General features: G+C 37.9%; 1 protein-coding gene across 7 annotated transcripts; it reads left to right on the top strand.

The window, feature by feature from the left end:
• The first annotated feature begins 359 nt into the window (after nt 1-359).
• Nucleotides 360-9,899, top strand: LOC129569017 (hornerin-like). Of its 7 annotated transcripts, none has more exons than XM_055447399.1 (12): nt 512-1,748; nt 2,838-3,449; nt 3,519-3,794; nt 3,966-4,219; nt 4,302-4,866; nt 4,930-5,538; nt 6,136-6,819; nt 6,931-7,457; nt 8,022-8,265; nt 8,574-9,056; nt 9,150-9,352; nt 9,453-9,899. In XM_055447399.1, the coding sequence occupies exons 1-12, from the start codon at nt 1,682-1,684 to the stop codon at nt 9,771-9,773; spliced, it is 4,845 nt and encodes a 1,614-aa protein (XP_055303374.1). In that variant the 5' UTR covers nt 512-1,681; the 3' UTR covers nt 9,774-9,899. The 7 variants fall into 7 exon arrangements, with proteins under 7 accessions (XP_055303370.1, XP_055303368.1, XP_055303374.1 ...); XM_055447398.1 differs by having other exon boundaries at nt 1,150-1,748; nt 3,516-3,794; XM_055447397.1 differs by having other exon boundaries at nt 1,312-1,748; nt 3,924-4,219.
• Nucleotides 9,900-16,455: the final 6,556 nt, after the last annotated feature.

Genomic DNA, 16,455 nt, shown 5'->3' with positions numbered 1-16,455 from the left:
TGGATTGATAGAAATCTACTGAGGAAATAAGTTCACATTTATTCCGATGAATTTGATTCAAGTAAGAAAAATCCAAAGACATCTGCAAATAAAACTTGAACTCAAAAGAACAATTTACTTATAAATAGTTCAATTAAGATTAACATTTTTCATTCTATTAAAGCTAAAGTGATATTGAAACATTATCAAGTGACTCGTGTAAGCATACATTTTTGCCATGATCTTCGCATTACTTGCTGGATTCGAATCGAACGCACGGAAATAATCTGTTGAATGATGATGTTCGTTGTCACATAGAACTTGACACAATTCGAAAATCGTATCAGTTGAAATTTTGCGTCTACTTTATTTTTCAGTTCGGGGCCAGTGATGATGATAACTAGCACCGTTTTTCGCCACATAAACGAAAAAAAAAATCAACAACGGTCTATGATAAGGTCTGAAAACAAATTGAAATAAAATCAATTTGAAACCCGGTTCAAAATATGTCTCCCGAAGTATATGTTGTTGCTGAAAAAGTGTTGACTATCCGGTTTTGGATTTCTTCTTGGGTTATCGAATACGGTTTTTTTCTTCTTCTATAAAATCTTTGTGTAAATAGATGTTTGGAACTGGTATTTGTGCTATCGCAATATTAAGATCATTCCACTAGTTTGGTTCTGTATTTATTTTTTGCTTCCATTGGTATCAATTTGGTTTGGTGTTGGTTAATTCAATTGTGAATCGCTTGAATTGCGAGCAATTATTTACATACGGAATCATGTCTGCGTTACAATTGCAGACGAGCAACAAAAAAAAATAGTGAAACAAGCTCATGCTACAGCATCAAGAATGAGATAAACCAAATGAAGAAGCTGGATTTATTGCTTGAATGGTTTTGGTGCTCGTGTACAACACTATGTTAAACACACACATGTGCACGTGCTTACATACATATATATTTCTTGTTTTGGTTCGGGATTTGACTTAGAACGGACTAGCACATTTATATGTCAAAAGTTTTGGAAATATATATATCAGCTATTCACACTTATACACACAAACTGATTGGAATGAATGACTGAACTGAAAAATACAGTACGAAAACGACGACGAAGAAGAAGAAGAAGAAGACAACAACAACGACCAAGTCAAAGCTGGAATCACTTTGCGTTTCTTTGTACACATTGAAAGAAGCATTTCTTGTTTTCTTTTTTCGGTGTATTCAGTGGTGGCGTCCAAATCATGGTCAATGTAAACGAATGAACACAACAACTAAAACGACAACCGACGAATTATGTCTGTTGACTTTAAATTAAAGCCAGAGCAATTTATCGACTTCAGTTTATCGCCGGAGCTCGTGTTCAGAACTTGGCTCTGCCAATAACTGCGAACATGTAAAAGATAGAGCGGATGGGTAGCACTAACACCATTTTTGAAACTGAATTAAATATTAACTTATTCGTTTGATAATTAACTTTGTGAAGTAAAATTCACTTGGCCTGCGCACATACATACATGGTGCGGCGAACAGTGCTATTTTCGGTAGTGCCAAATTGAAGGAAAAGAAACTGTATCAAAAGTAAATTTCATTGAACTTATTAGCGTTCCAAAACCGTTTTTGTGCTAAATCGACATTTTCAATTAAAACCAATTGAGAGAGAGAGAGAGAGAGTACGGTAGCTATTCTCACACAGACATCATGAAAAAGCTTACATTTTCTGGGGCATTTACGACGCTTCTGGTATTAGCAACAATTACTGCAAATGGTAAGTGGAACGAATTGTGTCAATGTGTCCAAAGAACCGAAGAGTGGTCGATTGTCCACACTTGGAGTGTGCAAATAAATTTTTTCGGATGAAAATGGAACAAACATCAAATACTGTCAATATCAGTGTGAATGTGAATCTAAAGTTATATGTGAATAGAATTCGATGAAGAAGAACGGAACGATTTGATCAGGAAGGAACCAGAAACGGTGTGTTGCAATATGAAACATCTACTATTCATATTCGATTTCGAGTTTACTTCAACTAAATGGATTTGGATTCGTTTATATTTTTTTTCCTATCTGGTTTCTTCCTCTTTGCACGGGATGAATATCAAGAACCTGTTATTATAATTATCTACACCGCAGCTTATCAAATATGATCGTCAATCGTCGTATCAGGGGATTTTTTTTTGTCGAGTGATTTTATGAACGTCGTTTGCTGTTTTTGTTCTTCGTATATGCTTGGCTGGTCAATAAAATTACTTTGATTCTTTTTGGATCAATTTCTTTATCTCTGGACATGACAAAAAAAAACAGAAGAGTCGATGGCGTTGCTGTAAATAATTTTAACACGGGTCTGAAACGACCGAAAGATTTTCATTTCGATAACCTTCACATCGAATGTGAGATCAATAACGTTTACATTATCGATTGAAATCTCTTTGAAATGTGATAATTGAACGATACTCATCAAACTGGTTCTAGTAGTCAGACGCTTCTGTCTGCATAGTTTTGTTTCAGATATTCTTTTTTTCATCGGTATATTTACATATGAATATATAGAAAACGATTGCGAAATCAGTGGGCGCCGCCGCTGCGGTAGTTTTATTTCAAAATAGTTTCAAGTTTTTCAAATTTCTTGTTTGTTCTGAATGTGTCATTAGCTTTGTGTAATTTATGGATGATGATCAATAACAAAAATATGAACAACATTTTTCGTTAAAACCGCACGCCGCAAGTTTTCGTTTGAAGTATTTTGTGATATTTTTTTCATCGTCGTTTCATTACAATTGATAACCAAATTCAGGTCGCTTATTAAATTCGTCTTTATCACTTGAATACAATTTTTTTTATAATTTCAAAACAGTCGGAGGTCAACGTCGTATGCCAATTCGGATGCTACTTGAACGCCTTCAAGCACCGGGAAATGAAGCAAGACAATTTAATCAAGCTGGATCACAGAGTCAAGCTCAAAGCAACGCATTGACCAATGCAATTAATATCGGTGGCATTCCAATTACAAATACGGTATCAGGAGCAGAGTCGGCGTCATCGAGTGGAGTGGCATCGGGGAATATAAACGAACAATTCAATTTGGGCGGGTTTGGCGTTAATGCTGGCATAAATAGCCAGGGAGTGGGCAATGGATTTGGTATAAATAGAACACCAGGTCAATTGGGCGTTAATTTGGGTGGATTAAACTTTGGCCTAAGCAACCAAGGTGGATTGTTTGGTGGTGCTCAAAATACGCAAACACAAACATCGGCATCGTCAACAGCGAGCGGTCAAGGTGCAACTTCAACGTCAACATCGAATACACAATCGCATGGCTATAATTTGGGAAATTTACTCAATATTCAGAATACACTATCCAACTCACAAGCACAATCAGCATCGTTGAATGGCCAGACTTCGGCTACAGCTGGGGCAAACGCAGCTTCACAGACCACTAATTCAAATCAAGGATTCTATCAACCAGGTGCGCCACATCGCTTCGGATTTCTAAACTCTGGACGGAGTTATCTAACTAATCCATTACTTATAGCAGGACAACCATTCAATCAGCAGCAAAATTTCGGAAATCCATTCTATCAACAATTCGGATATCCGAATTACAGCCCAAATTATCCAAATTATTCGCAACAGCCTCCACATCATCACCATCCATCGTTCCCGCAACAGCCATTCCCACAACAGAATTTCCCTCAGCAACCTTTCCCTCAACAGATCTTCCCTCAGCAACCTTTCCCTCAACAAAATTTCCCACAGCAACCATTTCCACAACAGTATCCAGGCCAACAATACCCGGGTCAGCAATATCCAGGTTAGTATTTTACCCATTTGTACATTTATAAGTATTAACACCATTGAATTTGGAGAAAAGTTTCGGCAAAAATTTTGTTTATCAAATAAACCGTTTTGAGTAACCAAAATTCGATTTAAACCTTGGAAGGTCAAGGGCAATTTGGAGTTCAACCACTACTTTCTCCCCCAGCTTTGAGCAACAAGCAGCCAAATGACGCCAATCAAGGTCAAACAAACCAAGGAAATGCACAAAATGGTTTGAGCCCAGAATTTCAAGATATTCTGAATCAACAAAATGGACCAAATCAACCGATTCCAACTCCTACTCTGGTTCAAGGTGGCGGCGCAAATCAACCAAATCAACCTTCAATAGATCAAGGTGGCGGTAATAATGTTCAAACTCCAATTGGTTCGGATACCGCAGGCGGTGATTACGACTTAGATGTGAGAAAATATCCGTTATATCATTGATCATTATTAAAAGTTTATTCCAAATCGCCATTTCATGTTATTTGTCCGATTTTAGGTGAGGATTGATGAACTTTTCAACAAAACAACAACAACAACGCAAACTCAGCAAACAACAACTCATACTAAGGCAAAGAGAAGTGTAGATGATGCTGAAGAGCCAGCGCCACAAATCCGTTCAAATCGTCAAAGGCGACATAGGCATCACCATGAACACAGACATCATCATCACCGCGGTGGGTCACCAAATGATGGTTTTGGACCAGGAGGTGGTTTTGATGATCCATCACAAGGCCCACCGCAAAACCTTAACCCATATCAACAGCAAAATGCCAATGGAAACGCTGTTGCCCAAAATAAAAATCCGCTTTTCAACCAAAATGCCGGAGCTAACACACAATCCGCAAATGTTCAAAATCAAGACGGAAATTTCCAAAACAACGGTGCTTCAAGCATTGGATCTAACATTGCTAACGATGGTTCTCGTGGTCAAGTGAGCGCAGCAAACACTGATCAACAGAGCTATAACACAGCTCAAGGTTCTGGACAAAAAAATAACGCGCAAAGTCAGTCGGCGAATTTCGATCAAAACGGCAACTTGTTGGCCAATTCGGCGAACAGCGGTGAGTTTGAATTATTTTCAATTTGTATTCATTGACATTCAATCAAATGTTTATTAATGATAGGCAATCAACACACGATTGGACCGAATGGAGAACGAAACCAAGGATTTGGTTCATCCAATTCGAATTTGCAAAATCAATTTGGAAACCAAAACAGCGGCAGTCAAACAAATACAGAAACCTTCAACGAAAATGGAGTACAAGGATCGAAATCTTCGTCTTCGAGCTTTTCATCTTCAGTGAACAATGGCAATCAAAGAGGCAGACGAAGTGTTGAGGAACCAAAGCCACACGTTCTCACAAACCGTCAGAGACGACATGCTCAGAATTATCCCGGTTTTAATCAATTTCAACCGACAAACTTTGGCTTCCATCAACAAAATGCAAATGGAAACGCGTTAGCCCAAAATCAAAATCCATTTTCCAATCAAAACGCAGGCGCTAATACACAAACGTCAAACATTCAAAATCCATTCGGAAATTTCCAGAACAATGGTGCTTCAAGCATTGGATCTAATATCGGGAACAATGGGCAATTTGGTGAAGTGAGTGCTGCAAACACTGCGCAGCAAGGCTACCAAACGGCTCAAGGATGGGGAAACCAAAACAATGCTCAAGGTCAATCGACAAATTTTAATCCATTTGGACTGCAAGCAAATTCAGCAAATAGCGGTAGGTACCACATCATCTTGCGTGACAGCTTTGGAAATACAGTAGAATTCCGGAAAAGCTAATCGAAATGTCTCAGAGGTGAATAACTTTTCTGGAAGGTTGAAAAAACAGGATTTTTATCTTTTCTGTGACATCCCCGAATATAGTAACTGACTAGTCAGTTAACTGATTTCGAACAAAATTGACTTGCTTTGATTGACATTTCAGTACAAAGTGTAGTGTAAGTCTAACTGAAATCATTTGAAGTGACAAGTCAATGTAAGTTACTCAATTTGGAACAAAGTGATTTTTTTAATAAAAAAACATAAATTCAATCAACTAAAATCAACTGAGGTTATAGTCAGTCAGTCAGTCATTTTTTCACACGGGATTTGATTCATTGATTTTTGAAGAAGTTCTTGACCGAATTTTTTTTTCTCTCAAACCAATACTCCCCTTTTGATTAAAATTTTTCGAAGTGGTCGAAATTCGCTTTTCTGGACAAATTAACTTTTCCGAGATTCTACTGTATATATACAGAACTGAATTACACAATTTTCGAATGATTTCTCAAAACAAAACGAAAATGAGACGAAAAAAACTAAATCTTCATTGCAGGCACGCAACAAATCTTTGGACCAAATGGCGAACGAAATGAAGCAAACAGTGGCTCAAATTCAAATTTACAAAATCAATTCGGAAATTTAAACAGTGGCACTCAAACTATGACATCAACATGGGATGAAAATGGAAACAAAGGCTCATCATCATCGGCATCGAGTCATTCGTCATCGGTATATAATGGCAATCAAATAAAGAAACGCAGTGTTGACGACAAAGATGATGAACCAGCGCCACGAGTACTAACAAATCGTCAAATACGTCAAAAAAGACGCCATCATCATCATGGTGGTGGGCCACCATTTGGCGGTGGTTTCCCAGGTCAACCTCAATTTGGTGGTGGATTCAATCAATTTCAACCGCCAAACTTTGGTTTCCAACAACAAAATGCAAATGGAAATGCGTTAGCCCAAAATCAGAGTCCATTCTCAAACCAAAATGCCGGAGCTAATACGCAAACGTCAAATGTGCAAAATCAATTTGGCAATTTCCAAAATAACGGTGGATCAAGCATTTCATCAAATATCGCCAACGGTGGTTTGGCTGGTGATGTGAGTGCAGCAAATACCAATCAACAAAGCTACCAAACAGGTCAAGGCTTTGGAGATAAGAACAATGCACAAAGTCAATCGGCACATTTCGATCAATTTGGAAACTTGGACACATCAAATGCCAACAGCGGTAAGTGATAGTGATTATTCTATTCCTTTTTGCAGTTTTTTCTTCTCAGTTTGTTCATTTGAATTTCTGCAAATTGTGTTTTCTTCTACAATTAAAAATACCTCATTTCAGGCACACAACACACGTTCGGACCAAATGGTGATCGCAATCAAGCGTTCGGCTCATCGAATGCAAATCAACAAAACCAACTCGGAAGCTCAAATAGTGGAAGCCAAACCAATACTGAAACTTTTAATGAGAATGGTGTAAAAGGTGAAAAAGCATCATCGTCAAGCTTTTCGAATGTTGTAAACAATGGCGGTGGCAATGGAAATTTCGGAACCGATTCCAATTCCAACTCGGGTATTGGAAATAATGGGGCATTCGGAAATTCGGGAGCTAATGCGGGCGGTGCTTTTTTTGGTGGTTTTCCACAAGATTTTGGTAGGTATAGACGAGCGGCAAAAGATGCGTTAGTTTTTCCAAAAGAAGAAGGTGAATCGGTAAAGAAAGACGACAACGTGCAACCTGAAGCTCCAAAACCAAATGTGACCAAAACTGAAGGTGGAAAACCAGGAGAAGCAGCTGGAGGAGTTGAATCACGATTCGGATTTTTCGGCGGCGATGGCGGCGGCGGTGTTGGACCAATCAGGGGTTTGGTGAGAGCACAGATTTACATTTTCGATATGTTATAGCCCAACATATTTATTATTATATGTTATGTTGGGATTTTTTTCTTCTTAATAACGTTATTAAGATTTGGCATAGTCATAACATAACATGTTATGCGTTATGTCGGGTTTTATCTCAATGAATCCTATGATTTAGCGATAATAACATATTATTAAGATGCAATGTTAATAACGCTTTTTTCGCGCATTTTTCAACGATCAATTTCCCGTGTTTTGTCTACATTTCCGTGTGTCTAGTGTACAAAAAAAACTTTCCTGCGCTTTTTCTCTCTCCGGCTAGATGCGCGAAAGAAGCAAGTTATTAAGATTGTATACTAATAGTACGTTATTAATTGAGTTAATAATATCCATCTTAATAATATGTTATTATTATAGTTAATAATATATTATTAGCGCCGGATCATAGGATTTATTAAGATAACACCCAAAATAGCGCATAACATATTATGTCGATATCTTAATAACTAATCGGCCGTTATTATTATGTTATTAAGTATAATTAATAATATGTTATTGCCCGTAAATCTGTAGGTGCGTGAAGTTATAGGCGGCTTGATACGAGGTGGTGCACCACCAGTTGATGAACGACAATATTATGGTGCTTACAATAACGGGCCTGGTTACGGTCAGAGACCACCGTACGAAAGGCCACCATATGAACGTCCGCCATATGGAAGACCACCACCATATGAACGTCCGCCATATGGAAGACCACCACCATATAACCCATATCAAGAACATCATCACCATGGACGACCTGAATATTACCCACCAGGTAATTTGAAATGATACTTTTTAAAAGAAAAACACCTACATACGTTGATACTTCACAGACAGAAAAGTTACACCGATACACTTACAGCAACCAACACAGATACATTGTACTGAATCTGTGTAATTAAGCTGTGAAACATCTGAGATGCGCTGACACATACAAGTTATACAGATTCAGTGTTGGTTGTACAGAATCCGTTAAGTGTCAAATATTATACAGTTGCTGTAAGTGTATCGGTGTAACTTTTCTGTGTGTATTTGTTCAAGAAAAAAAAATAGAAAAATCAATAATTTTTTAAATTTAAATAGGATCACCGTCTGAACACCATCATCATCAACCAGAACCACATTATCCACAACCAGGTGGAGGCGAAAGTTATCCACAACAAGGAGGTGGTCAACAAGTCTACCCAAATCAAAATGTGCCACAAAATCAAGTGCCAGTCGTACCAAATCAACCGTATCAACAACAACAACAACAACAACAACAACAACAACAAGCGAATGCAAATGGTGTAGCTCAGAATCAAAATCAATTATCCAACCAAAATGCTGCATCAAACACACAAACGTCAAATGTACAAAATCAATTTGGCAATTTCCAAAATAACGGTGGATCAAGTATTTCATCGAACTTGGCCAACGATGGATCGTCTGGGCAAGTAGGCGCTGCAAATACTAATCAACAAAGCTATCAAACAGCTCAAGGTTCTGGAGAAAAGAACAATGCACAGAGTCAATCGGCAAATTTTGATAAAAACGGAAATTTGGGAACATCATCAGCCAACAGTGGTGAGTAAAACACGAAATGACAATAATATTACCGATTCGTTGATCTATTGATTATAAATACACATTTTCCAATCACTTTTTTTCCTTCTGCAGGTACACAGCACACAGTCGGACCAGATGGCGAACGCAATCAGGCAAACGGTGCAGCGAATGCACATCAGCAAACGCAATTTGGTGTTTCAGATAGTTCTGCACAAACTAATGCAGAGACATACAATCAGAATGGTGTGTCTGGAAACAAAGTATCCGGCCAATCAACATCATCACAGCATGGTGCTGATGGATCACAGTCACAGGTAAATTTTTTGTTTTAGAAAAATGATAAAAACCACGTTTTTGATAAACGAAGAAATAAAAAATTTGCCGAATTCTTAAAATTTATTCATAACATTTTAGTCAACGAGTGGTTCAAAAACCGAAACTTTCCAAGGCCCAAATGGCATACAGGGCACTTCCTCATCTAGTCATTCATCTTCGCAGAATATCGGAAACGGTGGAAATGTAGGCACATCATCTTCATCGGGATCGGGAACGAGCCCATATGGCAATCAAGCGTTCAGCAACAGTGGCTCATTCAATCAATCACCGCTCGGTGGTGGTGGCACCCAAACCAATTCATTCAGCGGTTCAAATCAATTCGGATCGAATGCTGGAGCCAATTCAAATTCGTATAATAATCAATACAATCGGCCGGATCAATTTGTTTTCTCAAAATAATGTAAATAACAAAATAGTACGCTCTCATGTTAGCTATTAGAACACATTTTTTTTATAATATTGAAAACCTTAAGAAGTGATCAATTTCGCGATTTCTTCTTTAAATAAAACAAAATGATAAGAGAATAATGTACGTCATTTTATTTTGATTGAGAAAAAAAAAACACTTTGAACGAAACATTTGGGCTTTTTGATTGAAAAAAATAACAATTATACTATCACCGGGAGTGCAACGTAACAGCGAATGTCGTTAATCAATATTTTTTTTGTGCTGAACGTCACGTCTAGATAAACAATGTAGCGCAAAACTGGTGCCCCCGAAAATCAGCCCATTCTCTTTTCGATAGCCGAAGAAGCCTATTCTTCAATGTCAACTGTCGTTGACACCAAAATTTTGTTTTGTCTCCTGTCTCGTTGTGACAAAGTTCCCATGTGAAAAAAAGCTCTGTGAACAAATGCATTGCGAGGCGCCTGGCGCTCGATTTAGTTATACATTCGTCAGTTTCGCTTTTCTCCACCAAACATCTCTTTGAAGCCGTTTTTTTTTTAAACCTAAATACTTGCCATCCCACATAAATTGTGATTGTGTCCGTCTGTGTATTGAAGCTTATTCTTTCTTGTTGGATTAAAGCGTGGATTTGGTTGGCGTTTGATTCCATGATACGAACCGCTTTGAACGATATATTGACCTCAATAAAAACGCATCACTCCATTTCAATTCACGAGTGGACTTTTTTTTCCACTTCATGACCTTTCAACTAACTTTTGTTGTCCACACGAAAGTTTTGATTGATCCGATGAACATTTGTAATTGAAATGTCAAACGGCACTGAATGATTCAGCATGAATGTTTGATTTGTAACAATTGCTTCGGTAATTTCCAGTTGACAATTAGAAATTCAAATACAACGAGAGAAATGCTCGTAAAACGATGCACTTTTGCAAATGATGCAATTTGTGCATCATTCACTGTTACATGAGCATAATCGATGTGTCGCCGGCGCTTATTTTCACGCATCACTGACCAAAAAGAATCCCATTGATAACAAGACAGAGCGAGAGTTCGTTCTAATTTGTTCTCGCGTCAATGAGTAGCATCGACAGTGAAATTGAGTCGCAGTTTGCCGGGTGTTTTTTTTAGTGTGAATGAGTAAAAATTAAGCGTCCATTGTGTTTGTTCAGTGCACCGTTGTCCGCCCTATGGTTCAGTCAAACCCAAACTTGGAAGAATGGACGTTTTTGTGAATTGATTTTGTAATAATCACAAACAGAATAGAAGCCTGACAACGACAACGAATACGGTGATGGGGAAAAATATTGCTGGTACAACTAAAGAGAAAAAAAACAGAGCTGAATGGATGTATAGCAAATTTTGAATGGAATTTATCGCTCAAGCTTGAATATTCTCTTGCACACGATTTATGTGCTAATTTTTTTATTTTCACTTGTGTGGTCCTTGTTCCAGCTCTGGCACAAACTACCAGCAACTACATATCAACATGAAACGACATGTCTGGAAACTCATTTGAATTGTAGATTTTCACCGAGGGAAAAAATGAATGGAAATGCAAAAAAAAAAACAATGAATAAGTTAGTATATTGTCCATCAACTATCAGTATCAAATGCACCGAGTTTCATGATCAATGCATACAATTTCAGCTCTGTCAGTGATTCTGGTTGAATTGACTTTGGCCACACATTCCATTAAAGGCCACAGCTTTCACGAATGGTTGCAGTAGGGATAAAGAAGAACTAGTAAAAACGTAGTATGAATACGAAATGACTCAATTTGAATGTGCATCAATAACTAAATTAATAATGTGAAGACTGTGTAATTAGTTCAGCTCATGTGGCTGCTGTTGCTGCTGATGTTGGTGTTGAAAAGTGGAAAACTGCTCTCGTGTCGTGCTGCTCCATTTTGTGTGACAACGCGTTTAAACCATTTCTCGATTCACACTGAAGACTTGTTATAAATGATGCGAAAATTGCTCACATTATTTTTAGTCACGTTCGATTAACCAGTTCCTTCAGTTTTCGCAGTATTCCAGATAAGATACCACGTAACAATCCGAATTCCGCAAACGTAAGCATCGAAACCCGACAAGTGTAGAAAAGTGGAATGTTATATGCTTTATCTCGTCCCATTCTCAGGCTACAGCATCTTAAAGCAATGCTGAGCTGTGAACAATGTCGTGTCTATGGGCTCATGTGACAAGGAAGCGTTGCACAGAGATAACACTTGAATAGTGTCACAGTCATTATTATTCCTGCCAGCCGCTTCAGCGGAGCATCATTTTGTCTACACGAAGAATTCATCATTTTCCACACAAGCCTTACCATTCAATTTTGGGGGAAAAAATGTCATAATTCCACAGAAAAAGAGCAAAGCCTTAAATCCTTCACGTAAAACGAACGATTGTATTTCATTTTGTATATTATTGTGATCGAAATCTGTTGTTTTCTAAAAGTGTTTTCACCGAATAGAGTTTCGTGGAGATAAAAAAGCGAATTCTTTTCTTGACTGATCCAATTGCGAAAAATGCACAGAACTGACACAAAATGGCATTGTAAGTTTTGTATTGAATGAATGGCTTCACTTCAAAGTACTGGAGTTCATTCATTCGCTGTCCATTCTCAAAGTTTAGCTCATCATTCCAAGTGGTAAACTTTCCGAGGAATTTCGAAACGAGTGTTTTGGTCTGTTTTCACATTGTTGCTAAAATCACGTCAATTTCCATGTAAATGTCTTGCATTGAGAACTCACCAGAAAGACATTTAAAATTTTATGATCGGTGTCTAGACGCATAGCACAAACTTGAGCTATTTCTTAACCGAATACCAGTAGCAGCAGTAACAGTTCAAGTTACTTGTCTAATAAAATGCGATTAACACGTTCGTGTTTGTCGGGCAAATGGAAAGTGTTTGCAAAATATTAACTTGAATCAACGATGTGCGTTTATTACCCATTTAATTAGTTCATTCGTGGAAATCATTGCCATTTCTTTTTTTTTATCCCATTTTTTACCCACTAAATTCACTCGAAAAACAACATAGACGCCATTTTATTAATAAATTTAATCGAAAAACTTTTCGAAGCTGCTTAAACAAAATCTATTTCCTTTTATTTTTCATATGTATGTGTATGTTTGTGTTTGTTTGCTGGTTTCTTATTCTCTTCAATACTCTCTCACCAGCTTAGTCAGAGCACAGCAATTATTCAAATAGTTTTTGATAGCTCATCGTCTCAACCAAATTAAGAGTGTGTTTTTAAAAGGGTGCTAACAAACTTATCTGAACATGGAAAAGTTTTCGAAGCATTATAACATTTACGCTGAGACAGTGAATGAGAACTCAACGTCGGTTTTTCAATGGAATCCATCAAAATGCCAACAAGGTATTGTTTTAGCGCGCATAACATTAAGTTTTCGAGTAAATATTCCAATATTCGGTGGCAGAATTGAGCAGAACAGAAGCGCGCTACTCGCTCCATTTACATTGGCTACGAGATGAGATTTTGTTCTTTTGACTGTTTATTCGCTTTAATTATTTGAGATATGGAAAATGATGGTTTGGATAATAATTTCGAAATTATGTTGACTTTTGAGCCATCAATTTCGATGAACTAGTGTATAAGATGGGATAGAAGATTTAAGCACGTATTTCCATCATATAACTTCTGTTTGATTCTTCTTCTTCTTCTTCTTCCACGCCAACATCATCAAGAAAGTTTTTGTTAAAGAGACAGATGTAAAATGCACGCATTCCGGTTCAACATGTGTTGCACACTCCGCATCGCAGCCTCCTTGGTCTTTGGACCAAAGCGATACATTATGGCATTTAATTTCCAATTACATTTTCGTTTGAGCGTGTGTGTGTGTGTGTGTGTGTATGTTTGCTTGTGCATGAATGTGTTCAAGAACCGTCATCACTAGGACACGCATCGAGAAGTGAAGTGTATATAAAAGTCGCATAAAATCCACACAGAAAAAGGTCAAATCCAATTTGTGGGCAATAAAATAGGTCAATAATAGCAGCAAATTTCGTTAAAATGTTGTAAAAGTTTTGCGAAGAATGACTTCGAAAATGGAGGAATGAAGGTAGGGAAGAGTAAAAGTTACCGAGAGAAAGAAAAAAAAGTTTTTCGGTCGGTAAGAATGATTTTGGCTGGTTGTGCGTGTGCTACGGAAACCAGCATAAAAAGGGCCATCTTAAAACAGTACAGAGAAACCGTACTCCGACTCTCGCTCACATACAGACGAATTTGTCTGATAGCGAAAAACAATAATACTAATTCTGGACCAGAGAGGAAAAAAAAAACGAAGATTGGAAGCGAAGCAGCAGGTTAAACGCATAGCATGGCCATTTCGAGGCATTAACAGATGCGTCTAACGATATATACAACATGTTCATTGAATCGATTTCGACGGCAAAAACCATCGTTAAATTGAATTTTTATTCCGGCCAACACTTCGTCTAATTCAATTTCGTATCGAAACGAATGCCGCCAACAACGATAAATCACAAATCTAATTTCATTACATAATTTTTTATTGTTTTTCTAAATTGAACAAATTTTTTTTTTCTCGCCAGCGTAAGTTTCTAAACAACATCGGAAATCATTTCCTTCCTTTCGTTCCGTACGTTCGTTGGTTGAAACTGAAGAAAGTGCATTTAATTTTGCTCAGATGTTAAAATAGCATACCTATTACATTTGCTAATTACGGGGAGTGAATGCGTTACAACCAGCTCAAGCTTAGACGTGTGTTATGAAACGGGAAAATAGGCTGAACATGTTAGACATTACTGTCAAAAGATACAACCAATTTGGAGGCGATTTAATTTATGCCTCGAAATGCCACGTGTCGGCTGTATATACGTACGTACATGCATTGAAACCACTCATCTATTGACATGCCAACACACAAAATATCGCCTCGGTTTAATGTGAATATGTATCCGAAGGTCGACATCACCATGACATAGCAGCAAAGCGTAGCGCGTCGCTATAAATCGAAAATATCTATTGAACTTATTTTTGAATATTGCAAACGCAGCGATGGAAGAGGAAGCAACCACCGTCTGCCTTCGCCGCCTTCGTCGTCGTAATTCGTCGAACATTGCTCGTATGAAATCAAATGGAAGTTTTGGAACCACAAACATGTGGCTCTTTTCATACCTTCGAATGCATCCGTGATGCATGCCAATGTTAATACATAATAAGCAAGTACGGGTGCACATTAGCTACACGTTCTCGCTGTTTCGGCAAACGATCTAGCCGGTTATTTGGTGGGGCGAACGGTATGAGTGCGTGTAAAACAATCGCACATCGTATTCGTTGTGTTCGCAGCACATGACATGACTGATGCATAAAATATTAAAATTGAAACACTCTCTTTCGCTCATGCTCTTTCTCTGGCATGGGTTGCGTGCGTATGTCGCGCCGCGAAATATGCCAAAACATACATGTGCATATCATCAAACGATGTACACAATTTTAGCATTTGCAAAAACAAGCTAAACTTGGCTGCCACCAAGAAGAACTCCACTTTCCACTTCGACCATTCTGTAGTCGTCGTCGTCGTGAGCCAAGCCAAAGCGAATATACGAGGATGTGATGTGCAGGTGTTGCAATGGCCCGTATTCAACTGAATTTTAAATTCAATCTACCGCGTACAATTTAACTGTTTCTCACACTGGATCTATCAAATCGGATTTTTCGACACGTCGAACGTTTTGATGTATGGGATGGTGCATCTCGTCCGCAAAATTCACTCTGACCGTTCATTAAATTTAGAACAACATAGCACAATACACACAGACATTTGGCCGTGTGGAATGTAGGTGGAGATTTTTGCAACATTTTGTGCAGCACAACTCGATTTAGCATCTAGTTTTCGTCTCATCTTTACTTTGCATAATTGCGGTTACTGAAACTAAACTCGAGCTATCGTCGAATAACAAAAACCCCAGACGCCGGCTGGTTGATTGGCAGTCTCGGCAAAGTATCAGCAAACTTGCTGACTGAATTTGTCCTTGGAGTGGTAATTAAATGTCTAACCAATTTAACAAGCAACTAAAATTTTCTCAATTTGCCACAATACCAATCTCTTCCGAAACGAACATTCTTTTGCTGCAGCAAATCTTGCGTTTCACATCGAATTTTTATTCAGATGAAATGTGACTTCTCTTTTCGAACGTCAAACTGACGAAACCGCATGCAAACTTACCGTATTTCCTCACAATTTTCCCATTCTCAACTTTACCATTTGCCCTGGAGTTTAAGCTGTGATTCCGAACAACAGTTTTACAACTTTCAACCGAAAACATCAACAAAATATAATGATAAAAGAGGCCAACAACGTGAATAGTATCAGGTGTTTTGAGCAAAGCGTAAAAAGCTCTTACACCATTCACAAGCCTCAGAGTTTTAATCGATAACAACATTTTCGGTGTAATAAAATTCTTAGAACAAAAGATTTTGTGTACGCTTGATATCAGAGCACCATAATAATATATATTCTGCGTTGAAACCGACATTTGAATTACGTACAACTTATTTGATACTGTTCGTGTCGAGTACACGCAACACATACACATTTACACACCGTTATCGGCATCATTTTCGCCCGGTAAGCCTTTCTAATGGGACATCACAAACACTTGATATTTTTCACACACAAA

The sequence above is a fragment of the Sitodiplosis mosellana genome, unplaced genomic scaffold, assembly GCF_009176505.1.
Source record: "Sitodiplosis mosellana isolate CC-2019 unplaced genomic scaffold, AAFC_SMos_1.0 Smas_scaffold_30, whole genome shotgun sequence".
Lineage (NCBI taxonomy): Eukaryota > Metazoa > Arthropoda > Insecta > Diptera > Cecidomyiidae > Sitodiplosis > Sitodiplosis mosellana.
The sequence above is the reverse complement of the archived record's forward strand: the minus strand, read 5'-3'. Positions and strand labels throughout refer to the sequence as shown.